Raw genomic sequence first — 18,017 nt, 5'->3', positions numbered from 1 at the left:
GCCACACCAGGCGGGAAATTGTACCAGCCAGGGGCCTGGGCCGCCGATCTGCGCGTGCACCTGACAGCTTACAAAGCCTTCCGCGTGGGGCGCCCAGGTGGCTCAGTCGTTAAGCATCTGCCTTCAGCTCAGGTCATGATCCCAGGGTCCTGGGATCAAGCCCTGCATCGGGCTCCCTGCTTGGTGGGAAGCCTGCTTCTCCTTCTCCCGCTCCCCCCTGCTTGTGTTCCCTCTCTCGCTGTGTCTCTCTGTGAAATAAATAAATAAAATCTTAAAAAAAAAAAAAAACAAAGCCTTCCACATGATGTGTCCTGTAACCTGCAGGAAACAGCTACAAGGCCACCTCGCAAAGATGCCCCTCGCTTTACAAGGGGGAGCCCGAGGTTCAGAGAAATTCACTTGCCCAAAGTCCCAGCAGTGAAGTGGGAAGCCCACCGAGGGCTCCTGCCTCCAAGTCCAGAACAGCTCAGAAGGAAACATTCCAACAGATAATAGCACATGGGGAGGGCTGGACAAGGCTTCTGTCCAGTCACATCCACAGTGGGGATGGAAAGGAGACTCCCACAACTACTGTATCATCCATCACAGGCCAGGCACCCGTCCCTGCCTTTTGTTCCCTTTCATTCCTACAGGGGCAACACCGCTCCTGCTTTCCCAAAGAAGAAGGAGCTGTTGAGGAATTCGCCCCTTGGCTCTCAGGAGGATGACCACAGTCCAAGCCCTCAGAGAGACAAATACATTGCGGTAAATGCAGAGACCGAGGTCTCTATAGAAGGAGAGCTCGCAGAAGGGATGAATGCGCCAACTGTCTTGTGGAAGATAAGCAGAAGTTCAGCTGAGTCCTGATGAGACAGACTCTGGCCGCGTTGAGAAGGGGGTGCCTTCCAGACAGGGGGCAAGAGCAGGAGCAGAGGCGGGCCCCAACAGGACCACCATCATGGCCTGAGGTTCCCAGCAGAACCCTGTGTGTCTTGCACAGATTTCAGACTCTAGCCCGTAGGCGATGAACCATCACCAAATGGTTTCGAGCAGGACAGTTCCTGCAGACTTGCCTTTAGACAGAGGAGCCGGGCAGCCGTGCAGAGGACAGGGAGGGTGCGGTCAAGCCTGGGGCGCAGCCTCGGTGTGGGGGGCTACTGCAACAGTCTGTGCAGTAACAGGACATGGTCCTCCTCCCCAGGCAGGGGTTCACAGGAGACACACGTTTGAGCAATATTTGAGAGGCCCCATTGGTAAGGGTGACTGTGGGGGCAGTAAAGTGACCCTGAGGTTTCTGGCTTCCATTCCTGCATGGATAAGGTGCCTGCAATGAGGTAAGGAAACGTGAGGAGAAAAAAAGACTCAGGGGAGAGGGTTCACAGCAAAGAAAAGAGACTGTGGAAATGATGAATTCTGCTTTTGACACATCGAAGTGAAGGCGCCTCTGGGACTTCCAAATGGGGGCGTCACACAAGGATGTATGGGTCTCAAACTCTAAAGAGAAGTTCATAAAAATCAAATGATGGCCTTATTTACATCCAGTGCTGTACAGTCTGGCAGCGTTCCCAGACCGGAGAAAGGCACCGGCAGGGACACAGAAGACGCTGCCCGGACTGACGTTTGGTAACGCAGGGCCCGGCAGCATGTTCTCAGAGGACGTCTGAGCCAGGAGTAAGCGGGCTGCAGTCTCGTGCTGGTTCTGAAACCACAACCACCCCACGTTCAAGCTCTGGACGCAATCCCAGATTTCCCCCTTCCCAGCTCTGTGACTCAGGACGAGTGAGTTAGCCTCTCCTGGGCCTCGGTTTCCTCATCTGTAAAATGGGACAATGACCATGCCTATGCCATGCAGAGTTGTGGAGAGGATCAAGTCACGGCACACTTGTGAAGCTCTCTGCCAGAGCTCGACACCGTGACACAGCACAATCTCTATTCAGATTCGGCTGTTACTGATAAGGACAACGACAAGATCATTAGCTGAGTGGGTCATTTCCCTCTGAGGACCTTATCTGTAAAGCAGGGATAAGACTCGCTTTTTATGGGGTTCCTGGAGACTCAAATTACAGGACAATGGACATGGACTTAACTATGAAGTACTCCTAAGGAACGGATTGGGCCGTTCAGCAGGGGCCCGAGAGGTCTCCCCACCAAGCAGCTCAGGTCCTCAGTGAGCCGAGCGGAGCATCCCTGTCCTTGAGTGTGCGGCTCGGGATCCAAAGAGGAAACAGCTACACACGAAAGCCTGTGTGATGTGCTGAGTGCAAAGACATCACAGAAGAGCGTGCCACTCAATTAAAAGGAAGAAATTTGACATGTTACTATATGGATGGTCCCCGAAAACACTGTATTTAGCGAAATACGTCAAAGAAAGGCAAATATTGTAGGAGACTCCACTTACAGGAGGATTCTGGAAAAGGCAAAATCCTAGAGACAGCAAGCAGAATCGAGATTACCAGGGCCGGAGCGAAAAGAGGCGATTATTGTTTAGTGGGGACAGAGTTCACGTTGGAGACAGTGAGAAGGCTTCGAATATAGATAGTGCTGAAAGACACAGAATCAAATGGAAACACCGAATTTTAAAAGTCTCCCAGAGAGGGCGCCTGGGTGGCTCAGTTGGTTAAGCGACTGCCTTCGGCTCAGGTCATGATCCTGGAGTCCCGGGATCGAGTCCCGCATCGGGCTCCCTGCTCGGCAGGGAGCCTGCTTCTCCCTCTGACCCTCCCCCCTCTCATGTACTCTCTCTCATTCTCACTCTCTCAAATAAATAAATAAATAATCTTTAAAAAAAAAAAAAGTCTCCCAGAGGATTCTCAGGCCCTGGAGAACACACTTATAGATTGCAAGAGTGCCACGGAACCCCTTCTGAGAAGCCGTCCTGTACAGAGGAAGGAAGAAAGTAACTGACGCACAAAGCTGAGGAGGTCTTTAACAGCGTACCTTGACTGGGTGCCAACTCCCCACTGTCCCTGCCTGATACACACTAGTTAGGAAGGGGGGGAGGGGGCACCTGGGTGGCGCAGTCGGTTGAGCATCTGACTTTTGATCTCGGCTCAGGTCGTGATCTCAGGGGGTCGTGGGATCGAGCCCCGCGTCAGGCTCCATGCCCCTCCTCCACCTCTCTAAAATCTTTTTCAAAAAAAAAAAAGAGGGGAAGGATCTATTATTTACTGAGCACAATCCCGGCGCGACAGGCTTTGCTCAGTGCTTTGCAGGGACACGTGTAGGTGTAAGAGACATCTGCCAAGACAGCAACCCAGTCTTATTGATGATTAACAAAGGCCAACAGGTTAAGAAACTTGTCATTCAGGCAGCAAACAGAGGACAGGATTTGAGCAGACGGTGTCCTGGCCCCCGACTAGAGCACCTTAATGAAAGGGTGGACTCTTCCCGATCCTTGCTACAAGCCGAACACTCTGATCCCACGGTGGGAGGCAGAACGGGGACACCCCCTCCCCATGAGGTCCCTGACCTGGTCTCCAAACCCTGTGAGTGTGTAACCCTTACACGGCAACAGGGGCTCTGCCCTGTCATTCAGTTACAGGCTCTGAGACGGGGAGACTAAGCTGGATCGTCAGGGGAGCGCAGGAAGGAAAGGCCTGTGTACTGACAAGGCTCCCGATGAGGGAAAGGGGAAGGCAGGAGGATGAGAGCAGAGGTCCCAGGGCCGGGACTGCTGGCTCGGGAGATGGAAGGGGGTCCAGGGCCCAGGAATTCAGGCAGCCTCTAGAAGCTGGAAAAGCAAGGGCACAGATTCTCTCCTAGGGCCTCAAGAAGGATAGCAGCCCCGCCAACTCCTTGATTTAAGCCCCATTTCAAAATTTTTGACCTCCAGATCTTTAAGACAATAACCCTGAGTTGTGTTACGCCCCTACATTTGTACTCATTTGTTACGGGAGCCACAAGGAGTAACAAGGCCGTGCTAAAGGTACCAAGAGAGGGGTCTGCGTTGCCCCCGACACTGTTCTGAGGCAGACGCGCCAGGCCGGAACTTGAGAAGGAGAAGCAGTACCGACAAAGGAGCATGTGATGCGGGAAACTGCGCAGGGAGAGGGTTACGCACGGGGGGCTGGGATGCCGTGGCTTACCCGCGGTGGGGGAGGAAGGCCGGCAGGGACAGGGGGCCCTCGCAAGCGCTGACGCTGCCCCTACAGCCCGCCAGCCCGCCCAGGGCCAGGATGTCCTCCCAAGAAGCACCCAGGGCCGTTTCATGTTGGGGTTGTTTTCCCTTGAGAAAAGGTTCTGGAAGAGTCAAGCAATACCAGAAGGGAGCTGTGGGAGAGGGGAGGGCTTGGCCACTTCCTGGTCACCAGTCCACTCTGTTCAAGGCCACGGACCACACCCACTCCCGAGCAGCCACGTTTGAGAAATCAAGTCACCACTAGACAGAAATCTCTGATCCCATACTGCACCCCTGTGAAAGCTGTGTGCAGCGTGGCCGAGAGTTCATCCAGCCCACAGCTGGAGGAGCGGCAACGGGAGACGAACCATCTTTGGGCGCATCTGGACGCAAGCACACACACGGCTTCAGGTCCAGGCTGCATTGGCTTCCGTGAGGCTGCGTCACGTTTCTACAGCAGGGGTCCATCCCCTGGTCTTCTCACGGCCAGAAATCCGGCATTCAGCCACAAGGACAGCTGTCTGTCCCCTTTCCGGCACCAAAGGCCCAGCAAGATGCCTCTCCCCTTCCTCACCTGAGGCTCCCCTTCTAGAAGCTAGGAGAGGCCCCACAGGTGAGGAAGGAACAGAACAGCAGGTGCCACGCTCGAGCCCAGCCCGGCTCTCCGCAAGCTGGAGCCCCCGCATTCCTCCTTCCCGGCCGCCCCTCGGCAAAACCTCCCTGGGTTTCACTGCTTGATGCTCACATGGTTATCATCGAAGATTCATTTTCTCAGTCACCCAACAGAAGTGCAGGCTGTCATGCTGACAGACTGCAAAGTCACTCAAGTGCTGCAAAGAGAGGGGTGAGATGCCCAAGGATGCAGGAAGGGACAAAATGACCTGTTGGGGGTGGGGAGGCCTCCCCAAGGAAGGGAGCTTTGCACTGAAATCTGTAAGACGACACTGGCCATTACAAGGACTTACATGGAGCAGCGTGCTGTCTCTCAGGGTATTTATCTGCATTTACAAAATGCTTTGAAACCCAAAAGAAGGTATAAAAATGATACAGATGATTGTAAATAGCCCTTTATGGCTTACAAAGTATCTTTTCATGCATTATGCCAGATCTAACAACAGCACCAGAGAGACACAAGAAGTATCATCCTCTCCCTTTTATAAACAAGGAAGCGGAAATTAATGGTTACACCTTCCATCAAGAAGACGCAAAGCCCAGCTCTCATTCGTCCTCACTGAGAGCTCTAACTGCACAGGGCTGCTTTCCCAGGGAAGCTGAAAAGTGCAGGGACAGGGACTGGCGATCACGTTGGGAACAAAAGACATGCAAATCATAGCACATATTTGCCCGCTGTGTTCCCCTCTGCACACAGCCAGCAGGGCGGTGCAAAGCCAGGAGGCTGGAGCCACCTTCCCCCTTCCACCAGAAACCCCCAAGCAAGCAGTCCCAGTTCGAACCAAACCAACCTGGGCTCACACAGAACTTGCCTCAACTTTGTCAAGGGTTCTTAAGCTGCACAGCTGGGGGAGGGTGGTCCGTATCCCGTATCCCCTCCTCTCTCCTCCTTCTTCCAGCTGGTACCTGCTCAGACAGCGGGATCGCTGGTAGACAACATGCAGGACAATCATCCAGTGCTTGCTTCTGGGGAGTATAAACTTCCCTCTTGCCTGGGTTGCTCCAGGGATCGGAGGTTAACACGGGAATCCCCACACCGGGCAGCCGACAGGGTGGGGAAAGGATCAGAGCCAGAATCGGAAGGCCTGCTGGGTTTGGTCTGAGCTCCCCTACTTGGGGTTGGTGGAACAGGCCCCCAAAGGTGTCCATGGGCTAACCCCTGGAACCTGTGACTGTTACCGTACGTGGCAAAAAGGATGTTGCAGATGTGAGTAAGAATCACGAGATGGGAAGATTATCCTGGACAGTGCAAGGGGGCCCAGTGTCATCACAAGGGCCCTTGTAAGAGGGAGGCAGGAGGGTTGGAGTCAGAGGAGGGGGTGTGGAGATGGAAGCAGAGGTTAATGGTGAGAACACAAGACAAGCAGCCTCTTGTGGGCAGCCTCTGGAAGCCGAAAAAGGCGAGGAACAGATTCTCTCCTAGAGCCTCCAGAAGTAACAGAACCTGGTGAAACTGTTCATTCTAGCCCTGTAAGACGAATTTCAAACTTCTGACCTCCAGGACCGTAAGCTAATGCCTCTGTGTGGGTTTTTTTTTTTTTTTTAAAGATTTTATTTATTTATTTGAGAGAGAGAGAATGAGATAGAGAGCATGAGAGGGGGGAGGGACAGAGAGAGAGGCAGACTCCCTGCTGAGCAGGGAGCCCGACGTGGGACTCGATCCCGGGACTCCAGGATCATGACCTGAGCCGAAGGCAGTCGCTTAACCAACTGAGCCACCCAGGCGCCCGCCTCTGTGTGGTTTTAAACAAGTCTGGTGATTTGTCACAGCAGCAAAGACAGAATAGGAGGGAAACTGAAGCTTAAGTAAGACAGACCAAGGAGGGAACAGACCAGGGTTCCCTTGGCCTTGGGGAAGGGGCACTTCCTGAATGAGCAAACAAAGAGGGCAGTGAGAGACCCCCAAAACCACGGCTACCCATGACTGCAGTTCCTTCTAACTCGAAAGGACCCCCAGAGCACACCAGAATTCATCCTCACTCCCCATCATGGAAACTCCCAGAATCGGTCTGAAGAAATCAAAAAAGCAAACACTGAGCAGTGACCTCCCCAGGACCTCACTCTGCAGCAGTGGAAGGTGCTGGGCCTCCGAAGATCCAGGCCCTCCACCTGTGCGGCCTTGGGCATCACTGTCCCCTCGGGAAAACCCAGCGGACAAATGGAGGACCTGCAATCATGGTCCCTCCAAATGATGAAGCGTGTGCTGGGGCCCCATGCGCCTGAAGTGTGGAACAACCCTATTCAATTGGGAAAACCACTTAAGTCACTCAGTAAAAATTCCCGGAGTCTGCAGAGACGGCCAGGCAGGAAGTGAAGCACTTGGGGCCCAGAGGTAGCTGTGAGGGGACATGTCCCCTGAGCTGCGACATCCTCAGCTGGGGGGCCACCCGGCTGTAGCATCTGCTCATCACGGGCTCCATCTCAGGAGCCCACAAGGCCTCCCTGTCTCCCCAAACTGGGCTAGACCTCCAGTTACACACTTCCTAACTTCTTGCCCCTCGCCTAATAACTTAAACAGTTATTCGTGTGCTTGTCTTGTCCGTGGCCAAATACCAGCACCCAACAGAATCTTCGGATGCCAGTGAAGCATACAGCACTCAAGAAATATCTGCAGAATGGAGGAATGAGCTGATGCACGTATGTCATGCCAGTGGACCATGAGCCAGGGGTCCCCGTCCTCCTCCTCTGCCCCATCCGCCTACCTCTCACACAGGAGAGCAACCAGGAACACACAGGGTGATCAAACAGACGCAAAAGCAGATTTAAGTTGTAAATGGTGGAGTTCTAAATAACGCACGAGTGACAGAGCAAAAGGAAGCACTGAACACCCTTTCCCAAGTGGGGCTGGCTCTCCTGCTCCTCGCTTCTTCCTCCGCCACCTGCCAGGTCTCAGGCTCTCATTAAACACCCAGCCCCAGGAGCAGGCCAACTCTGTACACCCCTAGGTCTGTAAGCCCAGGCAGAGGGACACAAGGGGACCAGGGCAGGCCGGAAGGGGCTCTACTTGGGGGGCTACATTCAGAGGTTTTCTAGTAAGTTCTGATGAGTCATCCACGTGGGTGCCACCTCCTATCAAGGACGGCGTAACACTGAAGCTACAGCCATTCACAACCCCAAGCCCCATCCTCAGAAGTACAAGGAACCTCCATGCCCTGGCAGGGGGCAGTTCAGCCAGGAAGCCTCTGTGAAGCAGTATGCTCTGCTTCCTGACACCCCCGAGACCCACCCCGCCCCCCGTGCTTAGTGGCTCCCACCCCAACAGATCCTTTCCAGAAAAGGAAAGCCCATCTATTTAAAGATCCAAGAAGGCACATGTTACTAAAAAAATAAATAAAAAATAAAAAATCTTGAAACCCTTGTGTGCACATGAGAATTTTAAATGATACAACCATTATAGAAGACAATACGAAACATTAAAAATAGAATTGCCACATAATTCAGCCATCCCACATCTGGGTATAGAGCCAAAAGAATTCAAAGCAGGATCTCAAAGAGATATTTGCACATTCGTGTTCATTGCGGCATTATTCACAACAGCCAAAAGGAAGAGACCCAAGTCCATCAACAGATGAATAAAGAAAATGTGTTAACTGCATACATACAATTGACTACTACACAGTCTCATAAAGGAAGGAAATCCTGTCACATGCCACAGCATAGATGAACCTCCAGGATATTATGCTAAATGAATTAAGCCAGTCACAAGATGACAAATACAGTAGGATTCCATTTATGAGGTATCTAAGCAGCCAAAAATCATAGAAACCAGAGCATAAAGGTGGTTGCCAAGGGCTGGGAGAAGAAGGAAAGGGAACTGGTGTTTCATACAGAGTTTGTTTTGCAAGAGGAAGAAGTTTTAGAAAGATCTGTGGCACGATGTGAACGACACTACTGAACTCTACATTTAAAAATGGTCACATTTAATGCTGTGTTTTTTAAACATTATTTTAAAAATCTTGAAAGTATATTATAAAAGGAAAAAGAAAAAAAAATGCTCAAAACAGGTAACAAATTTTAAAAGAAAATCTATACAGATCTATACAGCCAGAGAACAAATGAGAAATGGGGGGCAGGGGGTGGGTGGTGGGGAGAAGATGAAGAACACAGTCAAATCAATGAAGTCCACATATTCAGTGCAGAGTCGACCCCACAGTGGGGAACTGAGGAAGGAAGAGGGGCCCATATACCTGCTGCGGCCCCAGCCCCAAGGATGAACGTGGACCCCCTCAGGCCAGTCGCTTCTCCTTCTGTGGGCTTCCCTCTGTCTACACTGCCCCATCCCCCGTCCCGTGCAGAGCACCGGAGAGATCGGGGAGACTGGCAAGTACCTAAAGGGCTTGGCAAGGCCTCCAGATGTAAGACACCGTGATCCTTATCACAGCGGCTTCTCGGAGGACCAGCCCTCTGCGCTGGCCATGCTGGGAGGCCTGTGTCTTCAGATCTGCAAGAGCATCCAGCCACCCAAACCCCAAAGTGTCCTGCCCAACGTTGGCCTGGCACCATTCCACATAAAAGAAAGTCAGGAACAGTCCTTTACACAGAAATCCCAGGCCTTGGTTCTCGACAACTATAATTACAGCCAAAACAGCTCTTTTGAAAGGGAGAGAAGCAGAGAAAACAGCAGCCTGGACCGAGCAGTGAATTGGGGTAAAACACACACCCAGAGTGCTTGCTGTTAGGGCGGCCCATCTACACAAGGGCCCGGCCAGCCAGGCCAAGCAGCTTTCTGGCCAATGTATTTCTCCGTCTAACTGAATGAGCTGCTCGCTCATTAAGCACTGGAAGCAGGTCACAGGCACAGGAGCTCCTGGGGGCAGGGTCACGTGGGCTAACAGGTGGCGAGGGCAGAGGAGACGGGGCCTCTCCAGCCCTGTAGGCCCCCAGCTCCCAGGGCACGACCAGTCCTACCGGACACCCCAGCTTTGAGGAGATGTTTTCTGCACAGGTCCACTCTATTCCATCTACAAAGGGGTGTTTCTGCTGTGGACTCCCTCACTAGGGAAGTCCCACATCCCAACACTTTGGTACAACTGGGCACGCATCACCCAAATCCGCATCAAAGAGCCGGTCACAGAGGTGCAGTCCCGTGCTGGGTGTGAGTCCCAGCTCCACCTCCTGATAGCAACTTGACCTAGAACCACTTACTGAGCCTCCCCAAAACTCTGTTTCCTCACCTACAAAATGTGATAATATCCTCATCTCGTCTAGAGTAGTTGCAAATAATAGATAATAAATTATTTCTAAACTAAAAGGCCAACAAAGCACCTGACATGCAGTATTACTCCTGACAGCTAATATTAACAGAGCTACGACTCTAATTATGATAAGGGTATTCATGACAACATACTTCCTGTGTCTTAGTCCAATATGAAGAAAAGAGGGACATTTTTGGTGAAACCCCAAGGACAGGCCAGCCCCAGGTCCAGGCCTAATAGCTGCTGAGGTGCCAACCTCAGTGAGAGCAGTAGGTCATCCCAGCAAGGGGAAGCCCCACCCGACACCGCCTACCCAAGGCCGCTGTGCTCTCTGAGCAGAAAGAGGAAGGAAGAAAAGAGGAGAGACCTGGGAATATACTGAATGGCAAGCCAGAAGCCACGGGGACAAAGGATCTCACATGGTCTCTCGACACCAAGTGGGGAACTGCACTCAGGCCACATGCCCACCACTTCCTAGACCCTGGGACTCCTCACGACCCCTCCAAGCTTCAGTTTAATCTCAAAAATGAGGGTAACAAGACCCACACTCCCCAGCTTGCTGTGACCATTGAACGAACCCATGTGAAAGGGCTTTAAAGCAACTCCCACATCCATGAAAAATGGCATTGTTGTTTTTAATAGTTTCGACAAATTCAACTTAATAAAAAAAAAATGCTGAAGGACTGGGAGGATCAAGGCAGTGAAAACATTTTTTGTTTGTTTGTTTGTTTGTTTTTCTTAAGTGGGCTCCACATCCAGCATGGAGCCCAACACAGGGCTTGAATTCATGACCCCGAGATCAAGACCTGAGCTGAGATCAAGAGTCAGACACCTAACCGACTGAGACACCCAGGCACCCCAAAAAAGTTATAAGTTACTTAATAAGCTAATGAGACGCTCAGAGAAAGAGGAGCAATATTAATTTTCTTCCCAAACTAATGTCATTGAACTGAGATTTCTGTGAATGGGATGAATTGGCTGGAAGTAAAATTGGCAAAAAGCCAACTGAAGCTCCCAACATCTGCTATGTTTTCTATTTAGGTAGTAGATTCTTCTGGAGACAAAGAGCCCAAACCAGGCTGCATCCAGGATGACCGATCCAGCCACCTCCAACACCCATTTTCTCCAAAAAGTCCTGCAAATCCATTCGACCAATCCCAAACCTACCTTCGAAATGTACAACTTTAAAGTAGCTTCTATTTCAATACAGAGTACATGGACAAATTCCTTCACTGTGATCAGAAGACAACTTAATTCTGGTTCAATCTCTGCTCTGTGTACCAGAGTCAGAAAGCAAAAGGCTGGAATGTTTACCAGACTCTGCTAGAAGATCCCCAAAATGCCAGAAGAGAACGTACACACAGAGCCTAAAGCAACTGACCACAGAAATTTTGCTGAAATCCCACAATTTGTCCTTAATAATTCAAGTCAATCTTATATACCACAATAAGTTGCTTTACTTTTTTAATGTTTTGAGCCAGTTAACAACTAATTATCAAACATTTTCCCTAAAATCTGAATAAACAAAGATCCTTCACCATTCTCGCTTACTCGCTGGCAGACCCCACACATCCTCAAGGTACTGCATCTCCGTTCCAGAAGCAACAGGCCAGGAGGGGGGGGAGGGAGAAGAGTTTCCACCCCCCACCACCATCACATCCATCTTAACCTTGGCCTTTAATCAAGATCAACCACCCAACTCAGAACGGCTTCCCTGGAGAGTATAGGGAGAGGGGTCTGGGGTTTGCCATGGGTGCAACCATCCACTCTGGAACCCCCAGCACCATCTAATGGGCCGACAGCGAAGATGCTGGGGTTCTGACTCCACACAGCGCCCTCTCCAGCCACTCACCCGGATCCGGCGCATGGCAGCCACGATCTCCACTCTGCTGTTGGGCCTCGGCACATCCAGGCTTCCGACGTACTGCAGGGAGGAAGCAAGCACTCAGTGAGAGGAGAACAGCAAGGGTCCCTGGTCACAGGATGTTAGCAGAAGGAGGACATCCAGTTAAGCTCCCTATTTTGCAGAGGAGGAGAGAGCCAAAGGAGTGTCTTGTTCCAGGACAACTTTTAACTTTATAAAAAGCAACTAAAACACAAACCACTGCTTCCTCTCCCATCCTGCTCTTGATCAGAAATGCAACGGAGTCCAGTGTTTCACCGAGCAGCCTCCTGAATCAGAAAGACTTGGCTGTGATCAATCTCCCACCACTGTCTTTGGGGCGAGGTACTTTGCCTTTGTCTCATCGGTAAAACGGGATTTCAGGAAAGATCAAACAAGAGAAGGTATAAATCTCTTACACGAATATGCTTTGTTTATATTAAAGCATTCCCCACCCCAAAAAAAGGGAATATATGCTTTTTTTCAATTAATGGCATTTCACTGAGTTAGCCCTGGATGTTATAGAGACCTCACACACTTGACTAAGCTCCCAATTGGCGGAAAGGAACACCCTAATTATATTTTATTTAAAAATTGAATCTTCTAAAAAATTTTTAATCTCCTACAACTTTTGAGTTATTTTTAAAACCAAATGACATCCAGGTTAATGTTTAATATATGGATACTTCCTCCCAGTACACTATTCAAATAAAGCAGAAATACACAGAGCAAAAGAATAAAGTCCCCCACCACCACCACCGAGAGTTTGACATACACCTTTTTGTGTGCTGATGGACAGATATATTCATAGACACAGAGGAATTTATTTTATGTAAACAAGGTTCACTCTTCACATTTGTTCTGCATGTTGGGTTTTTTCGTTTTTGTTTGTTTTTTGCTCTAAATACAACTTGGGCATTTTTCTCTGCCCACGCACACAAGTCGGCACGTTACCTGCAATGGGTCCCCTATTGACAGACGCCTACCCTCTGTCACTAGTAACGACACGGAAACACCACCGGTAACAACACGACCCCATCACCTACAGAGCTCACAGCTCACCCAAGGAGCTCTGGAGGTTGGACTTCTACAAGTAGGATTGCTATATCAAAAGTACACAAGTATCTAGAGATCATTCCTTAGTAGGATGACACAAGAAAAGAGCGGGGGACGTTTTTTAAGCACGTATGATATCAGTTCTTCATACACGCCATCCCGTTCCATACTGACCTATTGGGTCTGCCTTTCCTTTTTACATTCAAATGATATAAAATAGCCTGGGGGATGTCCTAGGAATTAACAGCCCCAAAATAACTTAAAAGTCTACCTAAGCAAAGACTGAATTAATAGAAGATAAGAGGATAGTCATCCCGTATTTCCTGTGGTCGCAGGAAGAGAAGGTTCTTTCTGAAATTTGGAGCTAAGGCTAGCTCCAGTAAGGAAGGTTCCAAGAGCTGAAATACTGCAAAGGACTTCCCCCAAGATTGATCCAGTGTGTGTGCGCTCATACCCTGAGGCACGTTCCCGGCAGCCATCTGGGCCCAAGGCGGACGGCCCCACCACAGCGTGCAGGAGCAGTGCACGTGTTGACAAAGCACCTGGCAACGTGCTCAGGTACATGAAGCCCCCTGGATCGAAGAGTGTGATAGGATTTAAACATGGTTGGGGTCTCTCCCTTCTGAGCTCTGCTGGGGCCCTGCGGACATGTCCGTGACCGACACATTCCGGAACAACACGAGGCCCGGGTTTGTGATTGCCCAACATCACAGAAGCTCCAGCAGTTTCCATACTCGCGGTCCCGGGCCCTTCCTGTCCGAAGGCTCCTGCCCTGAACTCCGAGCACTCAGATCTCCAGGGGCTTGTGTTCCCTCAGCCATCATGTGAGAGCCAGGACCTCAAGACCTAGCAAGGTCACTCATTACAGGTGAGCCTGAACTGTCCCCCCAACACTGACCCCTGCCACACACCAGGAGGGCCTGCTCCAGTGAGATCCACACCTGAGCCGGAACACAAGTGCCCCGTCCCCACCGCTACCTCCACCCAGCCCATCTCTCCCCCTCCGGAAGGGAGACTGCTGGGCAGAGAACCCCGAAGCAGTCAGGAAACATGGGGTGCAGGGAGGACGAAAGAGAGGAGAGGGAGCTTTCTGGCTTTGGACAGGTTTCTTAAAAGAAGCTTACACGAGGAAACCCATCATCTCTACCTGCCTCCTCCACGCCATCGCCACCCCCCACGCTGGTACGAGTGCACGTACACGCTATACACCTTCACACGCGTGCAAGGCACATGGCCCACAAACACACTCCTCTCACACCCACATGGTCATCACACACACTAATAGCTTACAGTCCATTCACACCACTCACGCACGCACTGGTCTGCCTTCCTTCCCAGTCGCCTTTCTGAGAATCCATCCAGAGCAGGTAACCCACAATAGACGCACCTTAGGGTCAAACAGATTAAAAGGAAACCCAAGGTATGGTTCAGGTCCACATCTAGTCAAAAGCTAGTCACACTAACGATGTGAGTCACAATGCAGAACCACAGTGCCAGGGGAGCAGGGGAGAGGTCGGAAAGCCCACTCCTCAGTGCAAAACAAGACCTGAAAGTCAATGCTGCTGTACGTGCAAGTCTGACCTCACAACGACCTGGGGCAAGCACGAAGCACGACCACCTCCACAACGGACTACAGTCCATCGGAGTCTCGATCTTGAGACAGAGCGAGTGCAGGACCCAGTCCAAGCCGAGACCCACCTGCTAGAGGCTGGTCCTTACAACCACTCAGCTTCCGCGGCCAAGCTCACCATCATTTCTGGGGTGAACAGGACAGGACCTTCCCACGCTACTTTGGAAAGTTGGCTCCCAGGCCTGAACTTCGTCCACCTGCCAAGCTAAGAACCTTTCAAGATCCTTGCTTCTGTCACCTCCTGCAAGGATCAGGCAAAAGCCTGCCTTCAGTCTAAGGCTGACGCCCAGTGACGGGTTCTTGCTCAGAAACGGCATCCCCTTTATGTGCCTCTCCTGCAGGATACTGGGTGCCGAGGGCTCCCGTGACAACAAAGGCAGGCCGGCTCCGTGCCTGGGAATCAAAGAAATCGTTTCCAGGAGGGAAACTCGTGTTCTTTCTCCTCCCCGCCCCCCACGGCATGCTCCTCACTTAGGCTTCTTCACCTTGATTAACAGCCCCCAGAACATCCACCGTCGATCATTCAAGCCTGAGACCTGGGGGTCATCCCGGAACGAGCTTCCCCTCTACCCCCACCTCATCCCACAAAACCCTTCCTTCTGACTTCATCCAGTGTCCCTCGTGGCTTTCTCCACTGTCCCTGGGGCCCCTCCAAACCACTCCCCACCAGGCTGTCAGAGTGAGCGCTCTCCAATGCAAACCCGCTTGCATCACCCCCTGAAGACCCCTGCACACTCGCACCAACTGCTCTGAAGAGGCCCCTCAGAGACCTTGGTGTGGCTCCCCCTTCCCAGGTGGCCCGCACGGCGCAGCTTCCTCTCACACCGCCGGCCCCTCCATTGTCGGGCAGGGCCTCAATATGCGTGCCCTTGCCTGCACGCGGAACGCTCCTCTTCTGTGCTCTCTCTCTCTCTCCCCCCAGTCCTCCACTATCCACGGCCCTCAACACATGGCCAAGTACACGACTTCCTCGTCACCGGTGACCCACGCCTGCCTGACCGGAATCCTCTGGCAAGGAACCCATCGACCCCCAGCGCTCCGAGGAGGGGCAGGAGAGGCCTGAGCCCCGGACTCTGCCTCCCCGGCCAGCTTCCTCCCGTCAGCCGTCCCAGCCTGTGCCGTCCCCTCCGCTGTGACTCTATAAACTCCCCCTGACATTCGTGCTGGCGCCTGAGCTGGACCCAAGCCAGATGCTCTTACGGTAGCACACCCAATGCCTGGCTTACCAGGAGATGAAGTACCTCAGACCTTTCTGCTGGCTGATTCTTAGCCACCTGGCCTTCCGTAAGACTTCTGTAGGATTCTGTAGGAATCCTGCTGTGGGGCATCTCAGAGGGCTGCTATTCAGAACATCTATCACGGAGCTTAAGGGGAGAATAAAGGAGTTTTAAAATATCCAGACCTACTTCTTTTTCACGAGCATCCAGAAAGAAGATGAAAAGAAAAAAAGGAAAAAACTAGAAGGAGGATGCAATTTGTAGTGGGTAATCAAGATACAAGATCACCTGTGTTCATTTTATCTGCAGCTTCATCTTCCAGATAAGCAGGAAGTAGCTGCAAACAAGGTTAAACCAAAGGACTTCTGATATTTTTTGTGAGTTTCTGGACAACCTCAGCCTTGGTGCTAGATTAATACCTCCTGAAATTACGTTCATTTTCTTGCTTCCACTTTCTGGAGATTAACTTCTAGAGACGCTGATAAACTGCATTGTATATAGGATCCCCTGGTGCGTGACTCACAACACTAAAAGGCAGCAAGACTTAACAGCCACCCATGGACTTGTTAGACGTTCTGCCATCACCTTCTTCAGGAACTCCCTTTAATTTACAAGGTTTCTGTCAACTGTTTCCAGAAACCAAAAAAAAAAAAAGAATCACACACACAAAACTGATATAGGAGTCAAAAATAAATGTATGAGATGATCCTGCCTCTGATAATGTTGGAGGAACTGTATCACTGGACTAGGCCTCCAACAAGCAATAAATATGATGTCTGGACAAGATTATTAAAAAAAATAACAATTTTGCAGAGAATGTACAAAGAGTGAACTGAAAAACCAGCTAGGATGTTAGTTAATAATACCGTATCATTATTGACTCAATCGTAACAAATGCACCGCCCTAATGCAAGATGCTAAGAGGGGAAACCGTGTGTTTGGGGGGTGGGGGTGCGGAGGCAGTAAGGGGTATATGGGAACTCTGTCCTTGCCACCCAATTTTTCTGTAACCCTAAAACATGAAGTTTGTTACTTGAAGTCCTAAGAATAAGCTTGAAGGCCCTGGAGAGAGACCAAGAACAGGCAGGGCTTGGCATGGAATCCTCCCTGAAAGGAGGCGACTGCCCTACACGAGACTCGGTTTGTTGTTTGCACAGCACCAGCTGGCTGGAGCTCGGGCCTAGAAGCCCAGACAGACAGCCTGGGGGGTGTGGACACCAGAGATGGGATAGCCAGAGGAAGTGGCAAATGGGGGGCAGAAATCCCCAACAGAAGGGGGTCCTACAGGGTGACCCCCAAATGTCAACCCCAGCCGGCTCCGTGGATGACCTCCAAACTACACATTTGCATGGGAGATTCCAAGGAGCCCAGGAGAAGGTGGCAGCTGCCCTCCCAGATTTGGGATTTAAGACCAGCCTCATTAACCATCGCGGAGAACAAAAACAAACACTCTTCAGAGGAGAATAGCAGAATCTTGTGGCAAAAGGCTGTTAAAGCCCTACTGACTGGCCAGCATGGGCAAGGCCACAGGGAAAGGCCACTGGGCCACATTCTTCTGGGGGCAAAAGGGCCCCCGGTGCAATGTAAAGTTCCCTAGATTCTGCCTTCCCACCTGTGATCTTCTGAAAACCACTCAGCCCCTGTTAAACAGCTCCAGCCCACGGTGAACACCACGTGAGATTCAGGAGGATGCCCCTCTTGTCAGAGAAGGACAAAGAGGCCCAAAGCAGACAGGAGAATGCAGAGGGAGGGCTAGATCTCCCCAGCTCCTGACCTCCTTGCCTGCCTCTGAGCCAACACTCTCCTTTCGGGTCCAAATCCAGCCTGACTTTTGTTCTGTCACCCTGCCAACCTTCTCATATCCCTCCGGTTTCCTGGCCACACTGTATCCTCTTCTCAAAAACATGCCCAACTAGTCTGATACCTGCTGGAATCTAGAATCCACCAGTGGGGGACCCATCTGAACTAGTCCCTTAACCAATCCTGTCCTGATACCTTCTAAAAACTTAGAATCAGCGGCACCTGGATGGCTCAGCCGGTTAAGCATCTGCCTTGTCTGCCTTTGGCTCAGGTCATGATCCCAGGGTCCTGGGATCGAGCCCCATATTGGGCTCCCTGCTCATCGGAGTGTCTGCTTCTCCCTCTCCCTCTGCCCCCTCCCCTGCTTGTGCTCACTCTCAAATAAATAAAAGCTTTTAAAAAAAATTTTTTTAAATAAAAACTTAGAATCATAGAAGCAGAGGACTTTAAATCCTGCCAGTCCTTCCTA

The 18,017-nt window shown here is 51.2% G+C and overlaps 1 protein-coding gene across 5 annotated transcripts in view; it reads right to left on the bottom strand.

Annotated features, from left to right (window-relative positions):
- LOC123845890 (carboxyl-terminal PDZ ligand of neuronal nitric oxide synthase protein) overlaps positions 1-18,017 on the bottom strand; it is a 277,659-nt gene that overhangs the window by 192,974 nt on the left and 66,668 nt on the right. For 3 of the 5 annotated variants that reach the window (XM_064593819.1, XM_045876790.3, XM_045876791.3), the window contains one exon: positions 11,816-11,887. The exons of the other annotated variants lie outside the window; for them this stretch is intronic. In XM_064593819.1, coding sequence (XP_064449889.1) covers positions 11,816-11,830 — 15 coding nt within the window. In that variant the 5' untranslated portion in view covers positions 11,831-11,887. The remainder of the gene's footprint in view (positions 1-11,815; positions 11,888-18,017) is intronic. 5 annotated transcript variants of the gene reach the window in all.

The sequence above is a fragment of the Mirounga angustirostris genome, unplaced genomic scaffold (genome assembly GCF_029215605.1).
Source record: "Mirounga angustirostris isolate CCGP_5_RB_7025 unplaced genomic scaffold, mMirAng1.0.hap1 SCAF_6, whole genome shotgun sequence".
Taxonomy (NCBI): Eukaryota; Metazoa; Chordata; class Mammalia; order Carnivora; family Phocidae; genus Mirounga; species Mirounga angustirostris.
Note: the sequence above shows the minus strand (reverse complement) of the source record. Positions and strands in the feature narration are given on the sequence as shown.